Genomic DNA, 20919 nt, shown 5'->3' with positions numbered 1-20919 from the left:
TGTTTGGCTAGATTTTGTATTTTTAGTAGAGGCGGGGGTTTCACCATTTTGGCCAGGCTGGTCTCGAACTCCTGACCTCAAGCTATCCGTCAACCTCGGCCTGCCAAAATGCTGGCATTATAGGCGTGAGCCGCCGCGCCCGGCCTCCTCCGATTTTTTTGTATTGTAGTAAAATACACACAAAATTACCACCTTAACCATTTGTAAGTGTCAGTGGCATTCAGCACATTACCATTGTCGTGGAACCATCACCACCATCCATCTCCATAACTCTTTCCATCTTGCAAAACTGAACCGCCCAATCACACTTACTTTTTATGAGGTCTAAATAATTTATTACTCTTATCACTCCGACATTGCAAGCCGTGTGCATGCGGCACCCAAGTATTAGTTATAACATACATATAGGGTATCTACTACTAGACATTGTTCTAAGTGCTTTGCAAATGTTAACTAGCATAATTATTTATCTTTGTATGTTCTGCAGGTTCTAGCAGGTGCTTTGCATGTGAGAGCCAAAATATTTGAGGAATGAATTTCGGTACCACTTAAACATTTCCCAGTGACTCTGGCTGTTATTCTGGTTGACAAGTTAGGAAAGGAGCGGGTTACCTTGGGGAAAACGACTTTCGGGGCGTAATCTGATATTAGGTCGCAAGTTTAAAGAAGTCCTTTATTTTAGCCACATTTAGGTCAGGTTTCTAATAAGGGACGCTAAGAGGGAAGTTATTCCTAAATGACAGAAAATATAGGAAGTGACTCAAGGCAGTTAAGGTCTTGGGTTTCTAGGAGCACCGCGTTCAACTAGACGAAGACTCGGGCAACGCGGAAACCCAGGGATGGGACAGCCTGGGATCTGTCCGCCGGGGAGCGGGCGGGGGCGGGGTTTCGGGCAGGGGCGGGGCCGGGCTGGGCCGGTCGGGGGGTGGCGCGCGACTGCTCCGGGCGGCGATGGCGGCGGACGGGGACTGGCAGGATTTCTATGAGTTCCAGGAGCCGGCCCGGAGCCTCCTGGACCAGGAGAACTGTAACGCGAGCCCCGAGGCCGGGGCGGGGGCGGGGGCGGGGGCCGGGGCGGGCGGGGGCGCCGACGGTTTCCCGGCCCTGGCCTGCAGCTTGGAGGAGAAGCTGAGCCTGTGCTTCCGCCCCTCGGATCCGGGCGCCGAGCCCCCGAGGGCGGCCGTGCGGCCCATCACGGAGTGCAGCCTCCTGCAGGGGGACGAGTGAGTGCGGGCCCTGGCCGGGAGCGGGCGGGAGCCTCCCCTGCCCCTCGCCCGACCCGCCGGCCCTCCGGCCGCAGCTCCTCCCCCACGCTCTCCTTCCGCCTCCATGGACGCGGGAGTCCCCGCCCTCTCGCCTCCCTCCTCGGGCCGTCGGCCTCTGCTCGCCCAGCGATTTAAATCCCCTGCCCCCCGTCCGCCAAGCGCCCTGAAAACCTCCGCCTCGGTGCCTCCCGCCTTCCTTCCTGCATACCAAACCCTCGTTTGCTTTAGAGGGGAATCGCCAGTGCAGAGCCCATAGTTTGAGACGGCATCTTTCGGGGCACGTGTGTCGCCATTCATTCACTCAAGTCGCATTTATTAAGCACCTGCTGAGTGCCAGGCGCCGCCTCGCACAGGGAACACCAAAACGACTGGACATTGTCCCTCCCAAGTTAGGACACGACGTAGGATGGGAGATAGATGTGTAAACAAATATTTGTATGGATGTAATTAGTGCTGCAATGGTTATATGCACCAAATGTGGGAGACTTAAAAGCGTATGTCTGGGGGAGAGTCAGGAAAGACTATAGAGAAATGTGCAAACGATCTGACTGATGAGTGGGAGTGTGCCTGGCAGGTGGAAAAAAGTCTTACTTTCAAGGTGGAGTATATTGTCTGTGCATAAGTACCAACGAGCGAGGCAGCATTTAGGGCACAGGAATCTGTGGGACCCATCCGAGAGCCCTGGTAGAGTGCGAGCCGCCACAGAGACGAAAACGAAGGGCCCTGCTTACTGATGGTAACGATCGCACGGTCTGGTGGGGAGACCAAGGCATACACAAGTAATATTAATAATTACAGAATCACCTAAGTGCAATGATGGAGGTTCATGGGGATTTGTGAAAGCTGGGGGAGGGGAGGCGCAGAGTTCCTGAGGGCACTTTTTAAACCTCCCTGAACCGCAATTATAATTTGGTTAAGAGTTGTAATTAGGTACCATGGTCTTACCCCCAAAAGTAGGTAAATAGGAATGGTGAGAGTAAGGGAACTTGAGCATGTTGTGTATATAGGGGGAGAGGAGCCTCCGGAGAGGCTGAAGGTAAAATGAGTGGAATCAGATTGGGTGCGGTGACTCACACCTGTGATCCCAGCACTTTGGGAGGCTGTGGTGAGAGGATGGCTTGCTTCCAACATTTCGAGACCAGACTGGGCAATATAGTGAAACCTGGTCTTTACAAGAAAATTTAAAGAATTAATGGAGTCTAGTGGCACATGTCTGTGGTCCCACGGACCTAGCTGCTCAGGAGGCTGAGGTGGAGGGATTACTTGAGTTCGGGAGGCGAAGGTTGCAGTGAGCCGTCATCGCACAACTGCACTCTAGCCTGGGTGACAGAGTGAGACTTTGTCTCAAAAATGAGGACATGAGAAGGAATGGATTTTCAGAGCATTAATGGGATGGAGAGACTCTTAGAGGTTAGGGAAGAAGTTTTGAGAGACAGGGCAGGAGTTACAGGCATGGAAAGGAGTTTCCAGCCTGATTGTCTCCTTTCTTCTGTGAAACAAACAGATTTATCAGGAATAAGGTAGGAAGCTTGAAAAGACAGCTTTGGGAGTGGGGCCTGTAAACATGGCTGAGCAGTGGCGCTGGCCCACCAGTGTTTGGAGACTATCTCCTTTTATTGGTTCCTCTGTACTGTGTTCTGCCCAGGTGTGGAGAAGGGAAAATTTTAGAATTGGATTTTATACACACGTGCATGCAGTCAGTAGCAAAAGATGACATTTTTGGAAGCCTGTTTCCAAAGAGAAGATAATTTTATGTGTATGTAGATTTAGATACTCTGAATCACTAAACCCGGGACACATTCTGGATTTAAAAATTAGTGTAGGTTTATTATGTATTTGGGTTTATCAAGAGTAGCTGACTTAAGTCAATTAGAGGATTGTATGTAGATCATTACGAGACTTTATTTCACTTAGACTGTCAGGAAAGTAGGTTATTTTAGCCTTTGCTTAAAAATATGTTGTTGCTCTTGTTAATGGTATTTAGTAGATGGTATGTTGGTGGTAATTTGTGTCTCTTGACTTGGGAATGCATAAGAAATCTCTTTTTTTTTCAGGAGTTGGGACCTGGTCATCACTGGCATTGTTTCTTTTATATTACAGAAACATACCATTGCTTGATAATCTGTTCCAGCCCCCTTTTCACTAGGTAGAATTGATAATTGTTTTACTCAGATATTGCTGTGCTTTAGGTCAGGGGGTCCCCAACCCCTGGTCCACAGACCGGTACTGGAACTGGGCCACACAACAGGAGGTGAGTGGTTGAGAGAGTGAGCAAAGCTTCATCTGGATTTCCAGCTGCTCCCCATTGCTTGCATTACCACCTGAGCCACCTCTTGTCAGATCAGCCACAGCATTAGGTAGGATCTAATAGGATTTAGAACTGCACAGGTGAGGGATCTAGTTTGCAGATACCTTATGAGAATCTAATGCCTGATGATCTGTCACTGTCTCCCCTCACCCCCAGATAGGACCATCTAGTTGCAGGAAAACAAGCTCAGGGCTCCCACTGATTCTACATTATGGTGAGTTGTGTAATTATTTCATTATATATGATAATATAATAATAATAGAAATAAAGTGCACCATAAATGTAATGTGCTTGAATCACCCCAAAACCCTCCCTGACCCCTGGCACTTTATTTAACTTCTCTGAGCCTCAGCTTTTGTTTTGGTTAAATATGGATTGTATTATCTACTGAGGTTTTACTTATAAGAGTATTCTGCAGGATTCAATGTTGATAGGACTTTGACCTCCTTGCAAAAGAGCTGTCCTGACCATCGTTTACAACTGGTTGTAATGCTTTGTGATAAAGATGAAGGCAGTTCATATGTCTTGACTGCAGAATTCTGGAAATCTTTCACTAGAGTTGCCTCTGTGTCCTTCCAACTACCATTGTTTTGACCTTAGTGGAGACTGTTAATTGGCTTTCATTTTCTTGGAAGAGCAAAGTCACCGACAGGTGCTTCTAAGTGAAGTATTCCTTAGAAGCAAATGTGCCTTTTTCTTATAGCCTCGTTTAAGAAGGAGCAAATAAGCAGACAAAGCAAATGCCTCAAATTCTGGATTGTCTTCACCTGCTAGTGTATTCTACTCAAGTTCCTGACCAGGATTAGGTCTATAGTCAGTGATACGGTTTGGCTGTGTCCCCACCCAAATCTCAACTTGAATTGTATCTCCCAGAATTCCCACGTGTTGTGGGAGGGATCCAGGGGGAGGTAATTGAATCATGGGGGCTGGTCTTTCCTGTGCTATTCTCGTGATAGTGAATACGTCTTACAAGATTTGATGGGCTTATCAGGGGTTTCAGCTTTTGCTCCTTCCTCATTTTCCCTTGCTGCCGCCATGCAAGAAGTGCATTTTGCCTCCTGCCATGATTCTTAGGCCTCCCCAGCCGTGTGGAACTGTAAGTCCAATTAAGCCTCTTTTTCTTCCCAGTCTTGGGTATGTCTTTATCAGCTGCATGAAAATGGACTAATACAGTAACTTGGTACCAGGAGAGTGGGGCGTTGCTGAAAAGATACCTGAAAATCTGGAAACGACTTTGGAACTGGGTAACAGGTAGAGATTGGAGTAGTTTGAAGGGCTCAGAAGACAGGAAAATGTGGGAAAGTTTGGAACTTCCTGGAGACTTGTTGAATGGCTTTCCCAAAATGCTGACAGCAATATGGACAATAAAATCCAGGCTGAGGTGGTCTCAGATGGAGATGAGGAAGTTGTTGGGAACTGAGCAAAGGTGACCCTTGTTATGTTTTAGCAAAGAGAACTGGTGGCATTTTGCCCCTGCCACAGAGATTTGTGGAACTTTGAACTTGAGGAAGATGAGTTAGGGTATCTGGCAGAAAAAATTTTTAAGCAGTAAAGCATTCAAGAGGTGACTTGGGTGCTATTAAAGATATTCAGTTTTATAAGGGAAGCAGAGCATAAAAGTTGGGAAAATTTGCAGCCTGACTATGCAATAGAAAAAACTCCTCCATTTTCTGGGGAGAAATTCAAGCCAGCTGCAGAAATTTGCGTAAGTAGCAAGGAGCCTGATGTTAATCCACATGATCATGGGGGCAAATGTCTCCAGGCCTTGTCAGAGACCTTCATGGCAGCTCCTCCCATCACAGGCCTGGAGGCCCAAAAAGGAAAAAGTGGTTTCGTGGATTGGGCCTAGGGTCCGCCTGCTGTGGGCAGGCTAGGGACTTGGTGCCCTGTGTCCCAGCTGCTCCAGCCGTGGCTGAAAGGGGCTGATGTACAGCTCAGGCTGTGGCTTCAGAGGGTGCACGCCCCAAGCCTTGGCAGCTTCCATGTGGTATTGAGCCCTTGGGTGCACAGAGGTCAAGAATTGAGGTTTGGGAACTTCCTCCTAGATTTCAGAAGATGTATGGAAATGACTGGATGCCTAGGCAAAAGTTTGTTGCAGGGGTGAGGCCTTCATGGAGAACCTCTGCTAGGGCAGTGTGGAGGGGAAATGTGGGATTGGAGCCCCCACACAGAGTCCCTATTGGGGCACTGCCTAGTGGAGCTGTGAGAAGAGGTCCACTGTCCTCTAGACCCCAGAATGGTAGATCCACCTACAGCTTGCACCATGTGGCTGGAAAAGCCGCAGACGTTCAACACCAGCTTGTGAAGCAGTGGGGAGGGAGGCTGTACCCTGCAAAGCCACAGGGGCAGAGTTGCCTAAGACCATGGGAACCTATCTTTTGCGTCAGCGTGTCCTGGAGTCAAAGGAGATCATTTTGGAGCTTTAAGTTTTGACTGCCACACTGGATTTGAGACTTGCATGGGCCCTGTAACCCCTTTGTTTTGGCCAATTTCTCCCATTTGGAACAGCCGTATTTACCCAATACCTGTACCCGCATTGTATCTGGGAAGTAACTAGCTTGCTTTTGATATTACAGGCTTGTAGGTGGAAGGGACTTGCCTTGTCTCAGATGAGACTTTGGACTGTAAAGTTTTGGGTTAATGCTGAAATGAGTTAAGACTTTGGGGGACTGTTGGGAAGGCATAATTGGTTTTGAAATGTGAGGATATGAGATTTGGAGGGGCCAGGGGCAGAATGATATGTTTTGGCTGTGTCCCCACCCAGATCTCAACTTGAATTGTATCTTCCAGAATTCCCACGTGTTGTGGGAGGGACCCGGTGGAGGTAATTGAATCACCGGGGCTGGTCTTTCCTGAGCTTTTCTCGTGATAGTGAATACGTCTCATGAGATCTGATGGGCTTATCGGGGATTTCTGCTTTTGCATCTTCCTCATTTTCTCTTGCTGCTGCCATGTATGAAGTGCCTTTTTCCTCCCGCCATGATTCTGAGGCCTCCCCAGCCATGTGGAATAGTGAGTCCAATTAAACCTCTTTTCCTTCCCAGTCTGGGGTATGTCTTTATCAGCTGCATGAAAATGGACTATATAGTCAGTTATTCAGTGTTTGAAAATTTCTTACCCAGGAGGTTATGAGCCAGAAACCCAGCAAGTTTAGCGGTCTGCAGACATTGCCTCTAATTCTACTTCATGGGGATTAGAGGAGATGTGATTTCAACAGAGAGGAGAATAGGAGTGGACCATGCATATGGGAGCTTTGCTGGGTAAATGAATTAGTTCTCTAGAGCTTTTTGGGTTCACATTTTTATTAAGGCTAATTTTATTTTTTATTTTATTTATATATTTTTAGAGACAGAGTCTTGCTCTGTCACCCAGGATGGAGTACAGTGGTGCCATCATAGCTCACTGTAGCCTTGAACTCCTGGGCTTAAGCAGTCCTCCTGCCTTACCCCTCCCAAAGTAGCTGGGACTGCAGGCACACGCCACGGGCCTGGCCAATTCAATTTTTTTTTTTTTTTTTTTTTTTATAGAGCTATGGGTCTCCCTTTTGCTGCCCAGGCTGGTCTTGAACTCCTGGCTTCAAGCACTCCTCCCACTTTGGCTTCCCAAAGTGCTGGGATTACAGACATGAGCCACCAGGCCTGTCCCTAATGTGCATTTTAAAGCCAAACATCATTTGGGATGTTACGCTTTTAGCATTTGCAGTCCTATTGCTGCTTCTTTTTAGCAGCCAATCCCTATTTGTTATTATGTTATGTCTGTATTTTAACATTTTCATTCTTGGGCTTAATACCTAGGTGATGGGTTGATAGGTGCAGCAAATCACCATGGCGTCCTGCAATGTATCCCGGAACTTAAAAAAAATTTCATTCTTATGTTTATGTCCCAACCAGGATTGTTTTTGTATCTTAGTGTCTTACACACTTGGAAAGAAAGCCTATTGCTTATTCACAATTAGATACCTAATATACATTTTAGGGTGTTTTTTCTACATGACATCTTTGTGTATACCTCTAGCTAGTAAGTAGCTCATCTGTTTAGTGTTTAACTTTACTTATCCCAATTAGATTTCAAGTCAATTGCATCTCTGAACTTTAATTCTTAAAACATCATGTTTTATTGTGCTGATTATTACTTTAGTATTGAAACCTGAATTTTGGTCATGAAATTTGAGTTTGGTGTTCTTATCTGGTGTGGTTTGGGACTCTATTCAATACAGCTCTTTTGAATTAATGCTTAGAGTAATGGAGCTGGAAGGAGTATCTGCTTCTTGTCCAGGTCTCTCATTTATAGAAGGGCAGAGGATACCTAGGGAGGTGAAGGGGCTTGGCCAATAACTCGTTTGAAGAAGGATAGAGACAAGCATTTGTTTCCCTAGTCTCAGTCAAATGCCCTTTCCATTTTACCCTCTTGCCTCCCTGTAATGCTGTTGGGTAATAAGGTCAGGTAACTGCATTGGATAGAGCCTGTGTGCATTTTATTGTGAACTCCCTTTCCTTCTCCTTTTCATCGTATCTGCCTTAGTGCTTAGCTTCTTTATTACAAATTAGATATTAAATCCTGTTCTCACATTGAGAGTGAATTCTTTCTCCAGAAAAGATAACAAACCTTTTGTTTGAGAGAGATTTTTCACTTTTTGAAATGGTCTGTGTGTTTGAAGTTACAGAAAAAGAAGTGTATTGCACAGTTGTATTTATTACTCATGTGACCCTGGAAACATTTCTTACCCTCTCTGTGTTTCAGTTTTTTCATCTGTAAAATGAGGATAATAATGGTTCCCCCTTCTAATGTTGTTTTTGAAGATTTCGTGAGTTAATACATGTAAATTGCTTAGAACAGCGCCTAGCACCTAATACAATGGAAGTGTTGCCTGTTGCCTATTGGGAGTTTTCTGTACGTCTTCACCTTCCCTTAGGACCTCTTGTCAGCCCAGTTTTGTGATTTTTCACCTAGTTTTTGTTTAGGAGACTCTACTTTGTTGATGTTTTTCTGAGAAACAATGTGCTTTCTGTTTTTCTCCTTTGACATTTGGTGATCATCTTTCACTGAATATTTGTTTGAGAAAGACGTACAGAATGTTAATTTTCATTGATTGTAGCTTTTTTCTTTTTAAGGATTTGGAATGCCCTGACGGATAATTATGGGAATGTGATGCCTGTAGACTGGAAGTCATCGCATACTAGGACCTTGCACTTGCTTACTCTGAACCTCTCAGAAAAAGGGGTAAGTTAGGAATTGAACCAACAGAGTTTGAATAACTCATGCTGGTAATACAACTAAAACAGCAGCATTTCTGCTTAACTCAGATTCATTGACCTGCCTCTCATTTCTGAACTTATGGCAGTTGGGGTGGCTCTGTCTTGCTGTCTTGGCTCTAGGGCCATTACCTCGCTGGCACATTCCTCCAGTTCTTCTCCAGCACACTCACTCTTGTACGTGTAGCTAAATTTCTATTGCAATTTTTTTTTTTTTTTGAGACGGAGTCTCGCTCTGTTGCCCAGGCTGGAGTGCAGGGGCTCACTGCAACCTCTGCCTCCCGGGTTCAAGCAATTCTCCCACCTCAAACTCCTGAGTAGCTGAGATTACAGGCATGCACCACCACGCCCGGCTAATTTTTGCATTTTCAGTAGAGATAAGGTTTCGCCATGTTGGCCAGGCTGGTCTTGAACTCCTGACCTCAGGTAATTCACCTTGGCCTCCCAAAGTTCTGGGATTACAGGCATGAGCCACTGCGCCTGGCAGTAATGATGCACTGAAACACTCAGTAAAATTTTGATGCACTGAAACACTCAGTAAAAATGCTAGCTTTTGGTTTAATATACTGAGGGTATTGGAATCTCAACATGGAGTTAACTTTTGAATGAGTGTAGTGACCTGCTAGACATGATATGTTGTCAGGAGACTGTATTCCTGTGAATACTAGAGAACCTTTAAAAGACAATTTAGTTCTTGGCTTTTTAAATATGGTCTTGGCTACCTTATCTTTCTTGAGGGCTCCTGTGTATGTCCTGGTATTATAAAGTGAAGATGCCTTGACTAAGAAGTGTGAGCACAAGTGATAGGACAGGTGGGGGGGCAGAAAAGGGCAGAGAATTACTTGAAATGCAAAATCACAGTGTTAACTTTGTTTAAAGCTGTTGAGAAACACAGTCAAGTTATCTAAATTTCAGGCTGTATAAGTTCCTTATCAAATAATAATGTAAACTCATGCCAGATCTTGCGTGCTCTGTATTTCATTAAGTGTAATTATGTGATTATTGGGAGTGTAGTGCAGTAGGCCTGTCAGTATTTTAAATCGTATTGTTAATGTTTTGTTAAAAGGATTTTCTTATATATGTAATCAGAAAAGCCTACTGTTATTATTTTCTAGTAAAATGTAGAATTCTGGCTATATTTCCCAGTATTCAGTAGCGATGGAAATCTTCCTGATGTGCCAATCATTAATCCCATTAAGTTTTGCAGACTGACCTGGCATACATTTAATGAAAAGGAACAAAATGAGGGATCTTTTGCCCTGTCTTATGTTTACTTAGGTCCTGGCTATCATTTTGGGCTTAGTTCAAGTTTCCTTTCTTCTCTGAAGCTTCCTATTACTGTTTTAGCCTTCGCTGATCTCATGGAATTATACAATTTTAGAGTTGGAAGGGGCTTTAAAGGACACTTAATCCAGCCTCTCACTTGGGGGGAATCCCCACCTCCAGCATCTCTGACAGATGGTCATTTAGCCATGGCCTAAATCCCTGCACGGAAGGAAAACACACTCCGCTCTGTAGGAACTGATGGCACTTGTGGGGCTGTGAACTTGGAAAGGACTTATCTGTGCCACGGGGTTTAGTCTTGTTGTCTCATGGGTGCTAGTCCCCAGAGCACTTTGTCCCTGTCTCTAAAATGACCACTGCCTTCTCTTGTTAATCATATGTTTCTGGGTGTGTCACTAGGTTGTGACTTCCCGGTAGGTATTTATATTTGTCGTTATAGTAACTATACTGTTCGTGGCACATAGTAAATATGAAGATACCTGTTTATTGAGTGAATAAGTGAGTAGCCTTGTTGGTGAAACTGTAGGGCCAGAGATCATGATAGAAAGCTTGTAAAAAAATATTTTCTATATTATTTAAAATAATGCAGAATGCACCAAAACCAGTCCATGGGTACTACTTTTTTGACATATTAAAAATAGCATAGAAGAGTTTTTATTCATAGTTTCAAAGACAGGCCCATTAGCAGCATGAATGAGACACATTAATCCAATTTCATTGACTAAATGTACAGTGGGTGCACTGTATCCTCTGGTGTTGCATCTGCTGCTTTAGCCAACTGTGGATTCAAAAACTTGAAAAAAAAAACCCACAGTAAAATGACAACAATAAAAAATAATAAAAATAAAAAACCAATACAATATAATAACTATAAACCATTTACCTTGTATTAGGTATTGTAAGTAATTTACATATAATTTAAAATTTACAGGAGGATGTGCACAGGTTATATGCAAATACTACCCCATTTTATATAAGGGACTTGAGCATCTGCAGATTTTGGTATTGGGGTATCCTGGAACCAATTTCCCCTGGATACTGAGGGACTGCTGTATATATCTTGTATTGTTCTTAGATTGCATCTTGGGAAGTCGCTCCCTTTTGCTGCCTTTTGAATGTTATTTTCAATGCCAGGGTAATGATATAGCCATGGTAGTGATTAGTAATGACGTAGAGTTTAATGCAAGTACTGACATTAAAAAGCCTTACTGGCCGGGTGTGTTGGCTCATGCCTGTAATCCTAGCACTTTGGGAGGCCGAGGTGGGTGGATCACCTGAGGTCAGGAGTTTGAGACCAGCCTTACCAACACGGTGAAACCCTGTCTCTATTAAAAATACAAAACTAACTGGGTGTGGTGGCACATGCCTGTAATCCCAGATACTCGGGAGGCTGAGGCAGGAGAATTGCCTGAACCTGTGAGGCAGAAGTTGCAGTGCGCTGAGATCGCGCCACTGCACTCTAGCCTGGGTGACAGAGCGAGACTCTGTCCCCCCCCAAAAAAAAATCAAAAACAGCCTTACCTGGAAAAACTCAGCAGATGCAAGTGAACACGTGATCATTCACCTATCATCTCTCTGTTGTGACATGACTATTCCAGTGATGAATATAATTGAAATTAGAACTCTGTTTCTCAGGGAGGATTAGTACACACTGAGTTTCTGAAAAACAAATGGGCAACAAGGACTGTGTAAGAAGCCACCACGTCATGCTATTACACAGCATACAATTAAACATTTTTTTTTAACCTGGCAAAGTTACTGTATTTACCATTGCCACCTGGTGCTCTATTCGTGCCATGATTAAGCTAAGTAAAATTTACCTTTTGAAAGCATTCTTTAGATTATTTTACTTATACAACAAAGTCTATAGAAATTTTTTTTTGACAAAAGGAATTTTTTTTTGCATTCAAGTGAGAAAAACATTCAGGAAAACTAGTTTGCTAGATTGCAGTTTAAAATTTTTCTTTGAAGATTAAGATGGCACACTTCTAAATTTGATAGGTCTTTTTTAGAGTAAGGCAACTGGTATCTTTCACATTCTTACGTGGGCACATTTTTTCCGGTTGATGTATCTTCAGTTTTATACAGGGAAACAGTACCACCAGGTCTGTATCTAACCCTGGCATTGGAAGGAGTGATGGGAATGCTTGGCAAAGAGAAGGCACATTTATGGCGAATGGGAGAGTGAATAATGATACCCAGGACAGCCAGGGCTAGTTTGCAAAGCCTGAAAGGTATTCCAGCTCTTAGCATATGCCGTCTCTGTGGGGAATGGACTTGGCTCTCTCTCTGGAAAGATGATCTGGGATCATTTCTGTTGTCATGGAAATTTATTATAATAGTTTACTGTTATTACTCATGTGTTTTGGCCATAAACCTATTCTAAATCTGGTGCCATTCTTGAATATGCTTATATGATAGAATGCTTCTCATTCATTTCAGCTTAAGAACATCTTCTGTGCTGTATTTCTCCTTCCATGTACATTTCTTTCAGGACACGGACTTTTGTATGCATCTTTATACCTTTAAGAGTAGAAATAAGATAATAACATCTTCCATTACCATAGAAGCAATTTGATTGATTGATTGATTGATAGATTGAGAGGGTGTCTCCCTCTGTCGCCCAGGCTGGAGTACAGTGGCGCCATCATAGCTCAGTGTAGCCTCCAACTCCTGGGCTTAAGCGATCTTTCCCCTCCAGCTTCCTGAGTAGCTAGGACTACACAGGAGCACTGCCATGCCTGGCTAATTTTAAGAAAAAATATTTCTGTATATTTCTGTACAAGGTCTTACTGTGTTGCTCAGGGTGGTCTTGATTTCCTGACTTCAAGAGATCCTCCCACCGTGGCATCCCAAAGTGTTGGGATTACAGGTGTGAGCCGTGGCAACGTGGGCTGCCTTAGGAATAATTTTTTTTTCTTTTGAGACATGGTCCGGCTCTGTTGTCCAGGCTGGAGCGCAGTGGTGCCATCTTGGCTCACTGCAACCTCCACCTCCTGGGCTTAAGTGATCCTCCCACCTCAGCCTCCTGAATAACTGGGAATACAGGCATGTGCCATCATGCCCAGCTAATTTTTTGTAGAGACGGGATTTCACCATGTTGCCCAGGCTGTTCTCAAACTTCTGAGCTCAAGCAGTCCACGCGCCTCAGCCTCCCAAAGTGCTGGGATTACAGACATGAGCCACTGTGCCCACCCTGGATTAATTTTAAAATTAAAACTTTTAGTATTTATAAGCCAGAAGGGGAAAAAGAAAACAAAATCATGGTCCTCAAGCTGAAACATAGGAAGAGTGATTGGGAAGGCGGTGTAAAGTGTTTGAAGTGTCTTAAAGGATCGATGAAGCTAATCGGTAGGTCTACTCCATGGTATCGACACGCCTTTGTGATAACAGTGTACCACGTTTTCATCTTCTACAATATTGAAGTTATACATCCCCTCTCATCAAGAGCCTACTCTCTTGATCTTTCTCCTTCTTTTAAACATTAAATTGTTGAAGGAACAGCTGTCATAGTTTAAAGAGTAAATTAGAACTATAGGACTTAAATGAAAAGGCAGTCTGCTCCACTTACCTCATCCTTGATTTCTCCTTACCAGAGGTGACCACTTTAAATATCAGCTGTTTCTTCTAGCAGATAACATGCTCATGTCATTGTATTTGGTATTATTTTCTCAATTTTAGACTTTATTTCTTTATTTTCTACCCAGAGAGTGAAGGTTTAGCTCTCTTACTGTCCTTTGCCAACCCCTGACACCATAGCCTCCCAAAAACTTCCCTTTCCCCATCTTCCCAATATAATTACATCAACATCTGGGGTTGAATTAATCTTCATCATTTATATTTACTTTTTTAATGTGCAGTTGACCCATTTTGATATATTTAAATTTTCTCTTTTTCTATTTCGGTTTTTTCTTAGGATACTAACTGCCTTTTTGTGGTTTATTTAGTTTATAATTAGCTGACCATTTCAGCCTCAGTAGAGCCATAGAACTCATTTTAGTAAATGGACTGCACCAGGTAATCTATCTAGTCATTCTGCTCTCCCTCCCCACTCACCTCTCCCTCTTCTCCATGCTCTCTGCAGTAACAATTCTAATCTGAGTGTTACTCTCTAGTTTAGCTTTACAGTCGTCATTCTGGGATTTTCACTTTACTATCATTATGAGAATTCTCTTTGTCACTTGTTATTAGACCACATGTCTTTTTTCTTTTTCATTTTCCTTCTCGTAGCTTTTTGAGAAAGGGCACATGAGAGGTGTTTTCAGAACTTGTATGTCTGAAAATGTCTTTATCCTAAGCCCCTGCCTACTTGTTTTAGCTGGATATAGGATTCTAGGATGGAATTTCTTCTAATACGGAAGTTACATTGATTATTTTCTAGCATCTATTGTTGCTATTGAGAAGTCACATGACATTTTGATTCCTGATCTTTTTAATGTGATGTGCTTTTTTTTTTTGTCCCTCCCTGGAAGCTTTTAGATTCTTCTTTTTTCCACACAGTGTTCTGAGTTCATGATGCTGTGTGTTGAAGGCCATGGCCAGGCCTTCGCTAGGCTGATGGTGCAATAAGAAATAAAATGAGAAGGGATATCGTTACTGTGCAGGAGCCTGGAGTTGCACTGTAGGGTTGTAGGTGGACCCTGCAGTGTTGATGGGGCTCTTCTCCCAGTCTAATGTTGGAAAGTCGACATGCCAGTGCTTCTTCCCTTGGCCCTTCTCACCTGTAGGTTTCTTACTCTGTAGGCTGTGTTCGCCTGCAGTCTCCAGATGCTCATGTTATGAAGAACTAGGGAAGCACTAGGGACCTACATCCACTCCATTGTGTCCTCAGCTTTAGATATATATCCTTTGCATGGGTAAATAATTTTGCCAGGTAAAAGTTTATCATTTTAGTTATACACTGTGTAATAGAATGACATGGTGGCTTCTAACGGAATCCTTGTTGCCCATTCTTTGGGAACTCAGTGTGTGCTAATCCTTCCTGAGGAATAGAGTTCTAATTTCAGTTCCATTCAGCACTTGAATGGTCATGTCGTAACAGGTAGGTAGATGATAGACAGATGTTCACTTGTTCATTTTAATCTGCTGAGTGTGTTCAGGCCAAGTTTTTACAATCAGTACTGGTACTAAACTCTTAAGTCATTATTAAGGGGGCTGTTTATATTGGTGTGGGCAGAGTTAAGGGAAACTAAGTAGATGTGGTGCAGTCCCCCAGGCTGGCAACAGAAACTGGTACTTTAGCTGTCCTGGACGTGAAGAGGTAAGGAGGGGGAGAGATGACCAGAAACTGTGGAGATGGGCTGTGTGGGAGAAGTCTGCTAATGAGAGCTATGGCTTTGGTGAAGAGCCATAGTCAACAAATGACAGTCTGACAGGGAGGAAGACAGCAGAATACATGCCCAGCCCTCACCATCCCACCCTGCAGTCTCCCAGTGTCTGCCAGTAGGTTGAACCCACCTGGAAGCCAGAAGCAAGGGCATCCTTTGATGTCCTCCGTACCTCCTGGAGCGCAGAGCAGGGTGGAAGGTGGTGAGGAGGTGAGTGGTGAATCACCAGCTCAGTTAGGTTTAAAGATGTTCTTGGAGCCTAGGGTTGTTAGTTTTTGTTAAGAAGAAATGTGCAATTGGAAGGGCTAAGTGTGACGCTCATGGACAGATCCCGCCTTTCAGGGAGTTGATCATCTTTTTTTTTTTTTTTTTTTGAGACGGAGTCTGGCTCTGTCGCCCAGGCTGGAGTGCAGTGGCCGGATCTCAGCTCACTGCAAGCTCCGCCTCCCGGGTTTACGCGCCATTCTCCTGATCATCTTTTACTCAAATATTAGAAGTTAGTTTGCAAGTATCTAACTTTTATGTTTTCTTTAGAATGTTAACATCTACCAGTCTTACTGTTTATTGCTAAACCTACCCATATTCTCCCTTCTATTCACTGTAAATGCCCTGTGACTTGCTAACAAATACTGTATTTTTTCTGCATATCTGTCAGCTTTTATAGCAGCCTTATGCAGCGTCTTAGCGATTTCATATTTATTCTACATTCTTCTCATTTCTGTTCAAGATGAATATGTGCTCATTGCCTAGTACAGAGTGATTGTAATAATTTCTCCCTCTCGAGGGAAAGCTCTCAGTAGTTGCTTTTCTCTGCAGCCTCTTTTACTCAGAGCTGTTAACTTTGTTTTGATCAGGATGTCCTGCTTTTAATGATGGGTATTTTTGTTTTTAGGTAAGTGACAGTTTGCTCTTTGATACGTCAGATGATGAAGAGCTGAGAGAGCAGCTGGATATGCACTCAATCATCGTCTCCTGTGTTAGTGATGAGCCCCTCTTCACGGCAGACCAGGTATAGAGGAGATACTCAGCAACGCAGGGAAAGGAGACTCTAGAGCTGAAAAATGACTTCTTCTTATGACAGGAAAGGATGGCTGTTGGTTTACTTATCTTTCCTATTTTTTTTTGGTTATACAGGCTTAATAGTTAACTCTTCCACAGAGAAAAATAAGTATTTGTGACCTGAAGCAGAAGGGATTATGTGAGTTGGGAAGATTTCCAACATAGGCCTTGTTGAAGAGTATAGCAAGGTACCAAGGAAAGGTTATCGCGTAACCCCAAACCAGAAAAATATTGTGAATTTCCTTGTTCCTTTAGATTTACCCAAACATGGACAAACTGTAAAGTATCTGTGTAGAAATTATTTAGTATCTTCGAATCCCTGGGTAAAAAGCATTCTCATGTATTAAAGTAACATATTGTGTGCCCCAGAAAGAAGTGAGCATTATTCCCGTGGAATGTGCTAATAAGGTCAACCCCGTATTCACTTAAAACCAGTCGAATCAGCTTTCTCATTTTCTGAATACTCTTCCCACCTCTGTTGTATTGTTGAAATGTGATGCCAGAACTTCTTCCTGAAATAAAATGTTCCATGGCTACTTGGACTGTGAATTCTACCACACTCTATTTTTAGGCTGGAAAGACAAGGTCAGTAAGGAGATACATTGTGGCAAGCTTGGGAGGAGTACATTAAAAATTTACATTAAAATTGTGTTATTTGGATCCTCCTTAGTCATATCTGTGGTTGAATTGTTCTAGGCGTGGAAAGAATGTGGTGCTTAAAAAAGCAAGGTAATAGTAGGTTGGAGGGTTGTTTTGAGGTAGAGGGTAATCTAGGGATAGACATGACCTTGAGAATTCATTGTGCCCTCACTGACCTGCCTAATACCATAAACTCTCCCTGTTTTTAAGGGTTAGAATAACAGATTCTGTAGGATCCTTGAGTGGCTCATTGTGCCATATTATATTGCCTGTTTTGGAGACTCTTACTTAATTAACATAATCTCATCTCCTTCAGATTTGCCTTTATTTTTCCTTGGAAATGTTAACCTGTTAAACTTTTAATTCATGAAGCATGGTAAATATGCTCATGATGTCTTACTCTTTCATTTAATTGTATTTAATTTAATTTTTTTTTTTTTTTTTTTTTTTTTTTTTACCTTAGGTCCTTTTTTCTAACTGTTGAGTAATTTTCCTGGCTTTCCTTTACATTTTCGCTGAGTTCTATATCCTTCTCAACTTTTAGAATCTGGAACAGGGCAAGACACTGTCGTAAGATTTGAGCAGCACTGTACTAGACAGTAGATCATTGTTTCAAGGCAAATTGTATTTCTGAAGTTTTTCTGCTTTTCACAGCATTTTTCTCTTTGGACTTCTACTTTTTAAGTAATTCAAAAAATCCCTTTATTTTTCATTGAATTAATATATAAAATTATTTTTCTGCTGTTGAAAGAATATTTTGCTGTCATGGAGGTAATTTCCCATTTATATATACTTTTTTTGTACTATTGTATTTTCTAACTTTTATGTCAGAATTTTTGAAGAGATACGTTTAAATTGAGCACTTGTATGTCTACGGTAAATTTTCTGTTATTTGCTTTCTTCTAACGATTACTCTATGATCTGGTTCTGGCGTGTCTGAAGTAAATTATTATGTGTTTGTAGCGCGATTTCCTAGACTTTGCTAGACATGTTAGGGCCTTCTGAACCATGATGGACACAGTAAATTCAACTCTATTTAGGTTTGTGTTTAGTATATTGTAATTTTTTCTTGATAAACCATGTTCACTCCTACAATCAAAATTTTGATTATCCAGAGCATCCACACCTGAACATCATTGGTTAATGGAGCATTCAGTGCATTTCTGCTCTGGGTGCCTTAGGTGAGCACCGTGTTCCAGCTAGATCATTTTCCTTTTGTTTATTTGATTAACAGTGGTATGTATGTTTTCGAAGGTTATTGAAGAAATTGAAGAAATGATGCAGGAATCACCGGACCCAGAAGATGATGAAACCCCTACGCAGTCAGATCGACTTTCAATGCTTTCCCAGGAAATTCAAACTCTTAAGAGGTCTAGTACCAGCAGTTATGAAGAGAGTAAGGGAGCCTGCTTAAATCAATGATTTCTGTGCTTTTTGTCTATATCAAATATATAGTATGATCATCTCCAGAAAGCTTTGATTTAATCCCCTTCTGTTTGTGTCTGTGTCCAGATTTGCTTTTCTGTTGTTGTTGAGATGGAGTTTCACTTTTTGGCCCAAACTGGAATGAAGTGGCGTGATCTTGGCTCACTGTAACCTCTGCCTCCTGGGTTCAAGCAATTCTCCTGTGTCAGTCTCTCAAGTAGCTAGGATTATAGGTGCCCACCACCACGCCCGGCTAATTTTTATATTTTTAGTAGAGACAGAGTTTTGCCATGTTGGCCAGGCTGGTCTCGAACTCCTGACCTCATGATCCACCTGCCTCAGCCTTCCAAAGTGCTGCCATTACAGGCATGAGCCACCATGCCCAGCCCCAAATTTCCTCTTATAAGGACAGCAACCATATTGAATTAGAGTCTATCCTAATGACCTTATTTTAATGTCATTAAAGACCATGTCTCCAAATACTGTAACATTCTGAGGTAGTAGGGGTTAGGACATCAACACATGAATCTGGAGAGGTCACGATTGAGTCTGTAACAAACCCCATCATACCTGAAGTGTAGAATAGATATTCAGTAATTCTTTGTCAAATGCAATTCCTGTCTATACAAATAGTCTTATGTGTTACTGTGAAGAATTTTGGGAACCATGGATCTGTTTGACGTATATGAGAATAATTAATTCTAGAAACTCTACAGTTGATTTTCATGAAAAATTTCTGAATAACTATAACCAGCCTGTGAAGAGCCTGAGACCGGTTGGAAGGAAGGTGTGTATCTAATCATTGCCATATGACTGGTCTCCTCCTTGAATAGGCAGTGACAGAGTCTATCTGCTCAACCCGTGTTGTCACCTAGTTTTATCTTTATGGCATGCCCAGTCCGAAGCTTAGTTACCTAAAGAACATTGGTTGTATGGCTTCAACTTACAGATGGTTAGACAGACCAAAGTCTTTCAGATGGTCTGATTTGACCATGCTTCTGTAGACACGGGCTAAATGGCATTAAGGTCCTGACTCCCAAATACAGTCCTGATACTTGATATAGATACTGAAATCTGTATTGGTTTGCTAGGGCTGCCAGAACAAAGTACCACAGGGTGGGTGGCTTAAACCACAGGAATTTATATTCTTACAGTTCTGGAGGCCAGAAGTCTTGAGATCAAGGTGTTGGCGGGTTTGGTTTTTTTCAGAGGCCTCTCCTTGACATGCAGATGGCTGCCTTCTCCCTATGTCTTCACATGGTCTTTCTTCTGTGTTCTGGTCACCCTATTTTATAAGAATACCAGTCATACTGGGTTAGGGCCCATCCTAATGCCCTCATTTAACCTTAATTTACTTCTTCAAAGACCCCCTCTCCACATTCTGAGGCCCTGTGGGTTGGGACTTTAACAGTGTCCTATCTCTCACATGGGGAGAAGTGCTGAAAAGAGATTGAAATGGGGTTTCAGGGAATATTGTTCCCCTTTGTCTTCCCAGTTGTTTTAGTCCATTCTTGCACTGCTACAAAGAAACACCTAAAACTGGGTAATTTATACGAAAAGAGGTTTAATTGGCTAATGGTTCCACAGGCTATACAGGAAGCCTGGCAGCATCTGTTTCTGGGGAGGCCTCAGGGAGCTTTTACTCATGGTAGGAGGCAAAGCCGGAGCAGGCATCTTCACATGGCTGGAGCAGGAGGAAGGGGGCCTGGTGGAGGTGCCACATGCTTTTAAACAACCAGGTCTCATGAGAACTCTGTTATGAGAACAGCACCAGGGGAATGGTACTAAACTGTTAGAAATTGCCCTCATGATCCAGTGACCTCCCAGCAAGCCCCGCCTCCAACATTGGGGATTACATTTCAGTATGAGATTTGAGTGGGGACACAGATACAAACCATATCACCAATTTTCAACAAAATTCACAGATTGGGGCGTATGTAATTAAGTATGTATTTAGTTTAATTCTTTCAGATCAACTCCTTTCCTGTTCAGAGATATCCCAGAACCCTGCTGAACGGCTTGCAGTTTCTTGTCAGCAGGTGGATTCTGTACTTTCCCTCTGCTTTTGTGTTTGTTCTTTTCCATGTACAAGCCTTCACAGTCTTGACTGAAGTATTATTCATGGAATGATTTATTTGCACAAGTAAAAACTTTCGTTAGACTTTCTTCCCAGCAAGCTGAGAAGTGACTCACCTGCCCACTTACTGCTACTCAGACCTGCCCTCCAGAAGTTTTAGAATTCTGAGAAGATCACACACAGTCAATTTAATTGCTTGGAATATAATTTTTGCTCTTTGGCATTGATTACATAGGTGTTTGTTTAGTTATTCCTAGTGACTGCTCTGCTTTGCTTCCTTGAA

The 20919-nt window shown here is 42.8% G+C and overlaps 1 protein-coding gene across 1 annotated transcript; it reads left to right on the top strand.

Annotated features, from left to right (window-relative positions):
* The first annotated feature begins 901 nt into the window (after positions 1 to 901).
* LOC111545398 (fasciculation and elongation protein zeta-2) lies at positions 902 to 18556 on the top strand. Its single transcript, XM_026452404.1, has 4 exons — positions 902 to 1223; positions 8685 to 8793; positions 16329 to 16445; positions 18389 to 18556. Exons 1-4 carry the CDS (start codon positions 952 to 954, stop codon positions 18554 to 18556), a joined length of 666 nt encoding a protein of 221 aa, XP_026308189.1. The 5' UTR covers positions 902 to 951.
* Positions 18557 to 20919: the final 2363 nt, after the last annotated feature.

Source organism: Piliocolobus tephrosceles, unplaced genomic scaffold (genome assembly GCF_002776525.5).
Source record: "Piliocolobus tephrosceles isolate RC106 unplaced genomic scaffold, ASM277652v3 unscaffolded_35232, whole genome shotgun sequence".
Lineage (NCBI taxonomy): Eukaryota > Metazoa > Chordata > Mammalia > Primates > Cercopithecidae > Piliocolobus > Piliocolobus tephrosceles.
The sequence above is the reverse complement of the archived record's forward strand: the minus strand, read 5'-3'. Positions and strand labels throughout refer to the sequence as shown.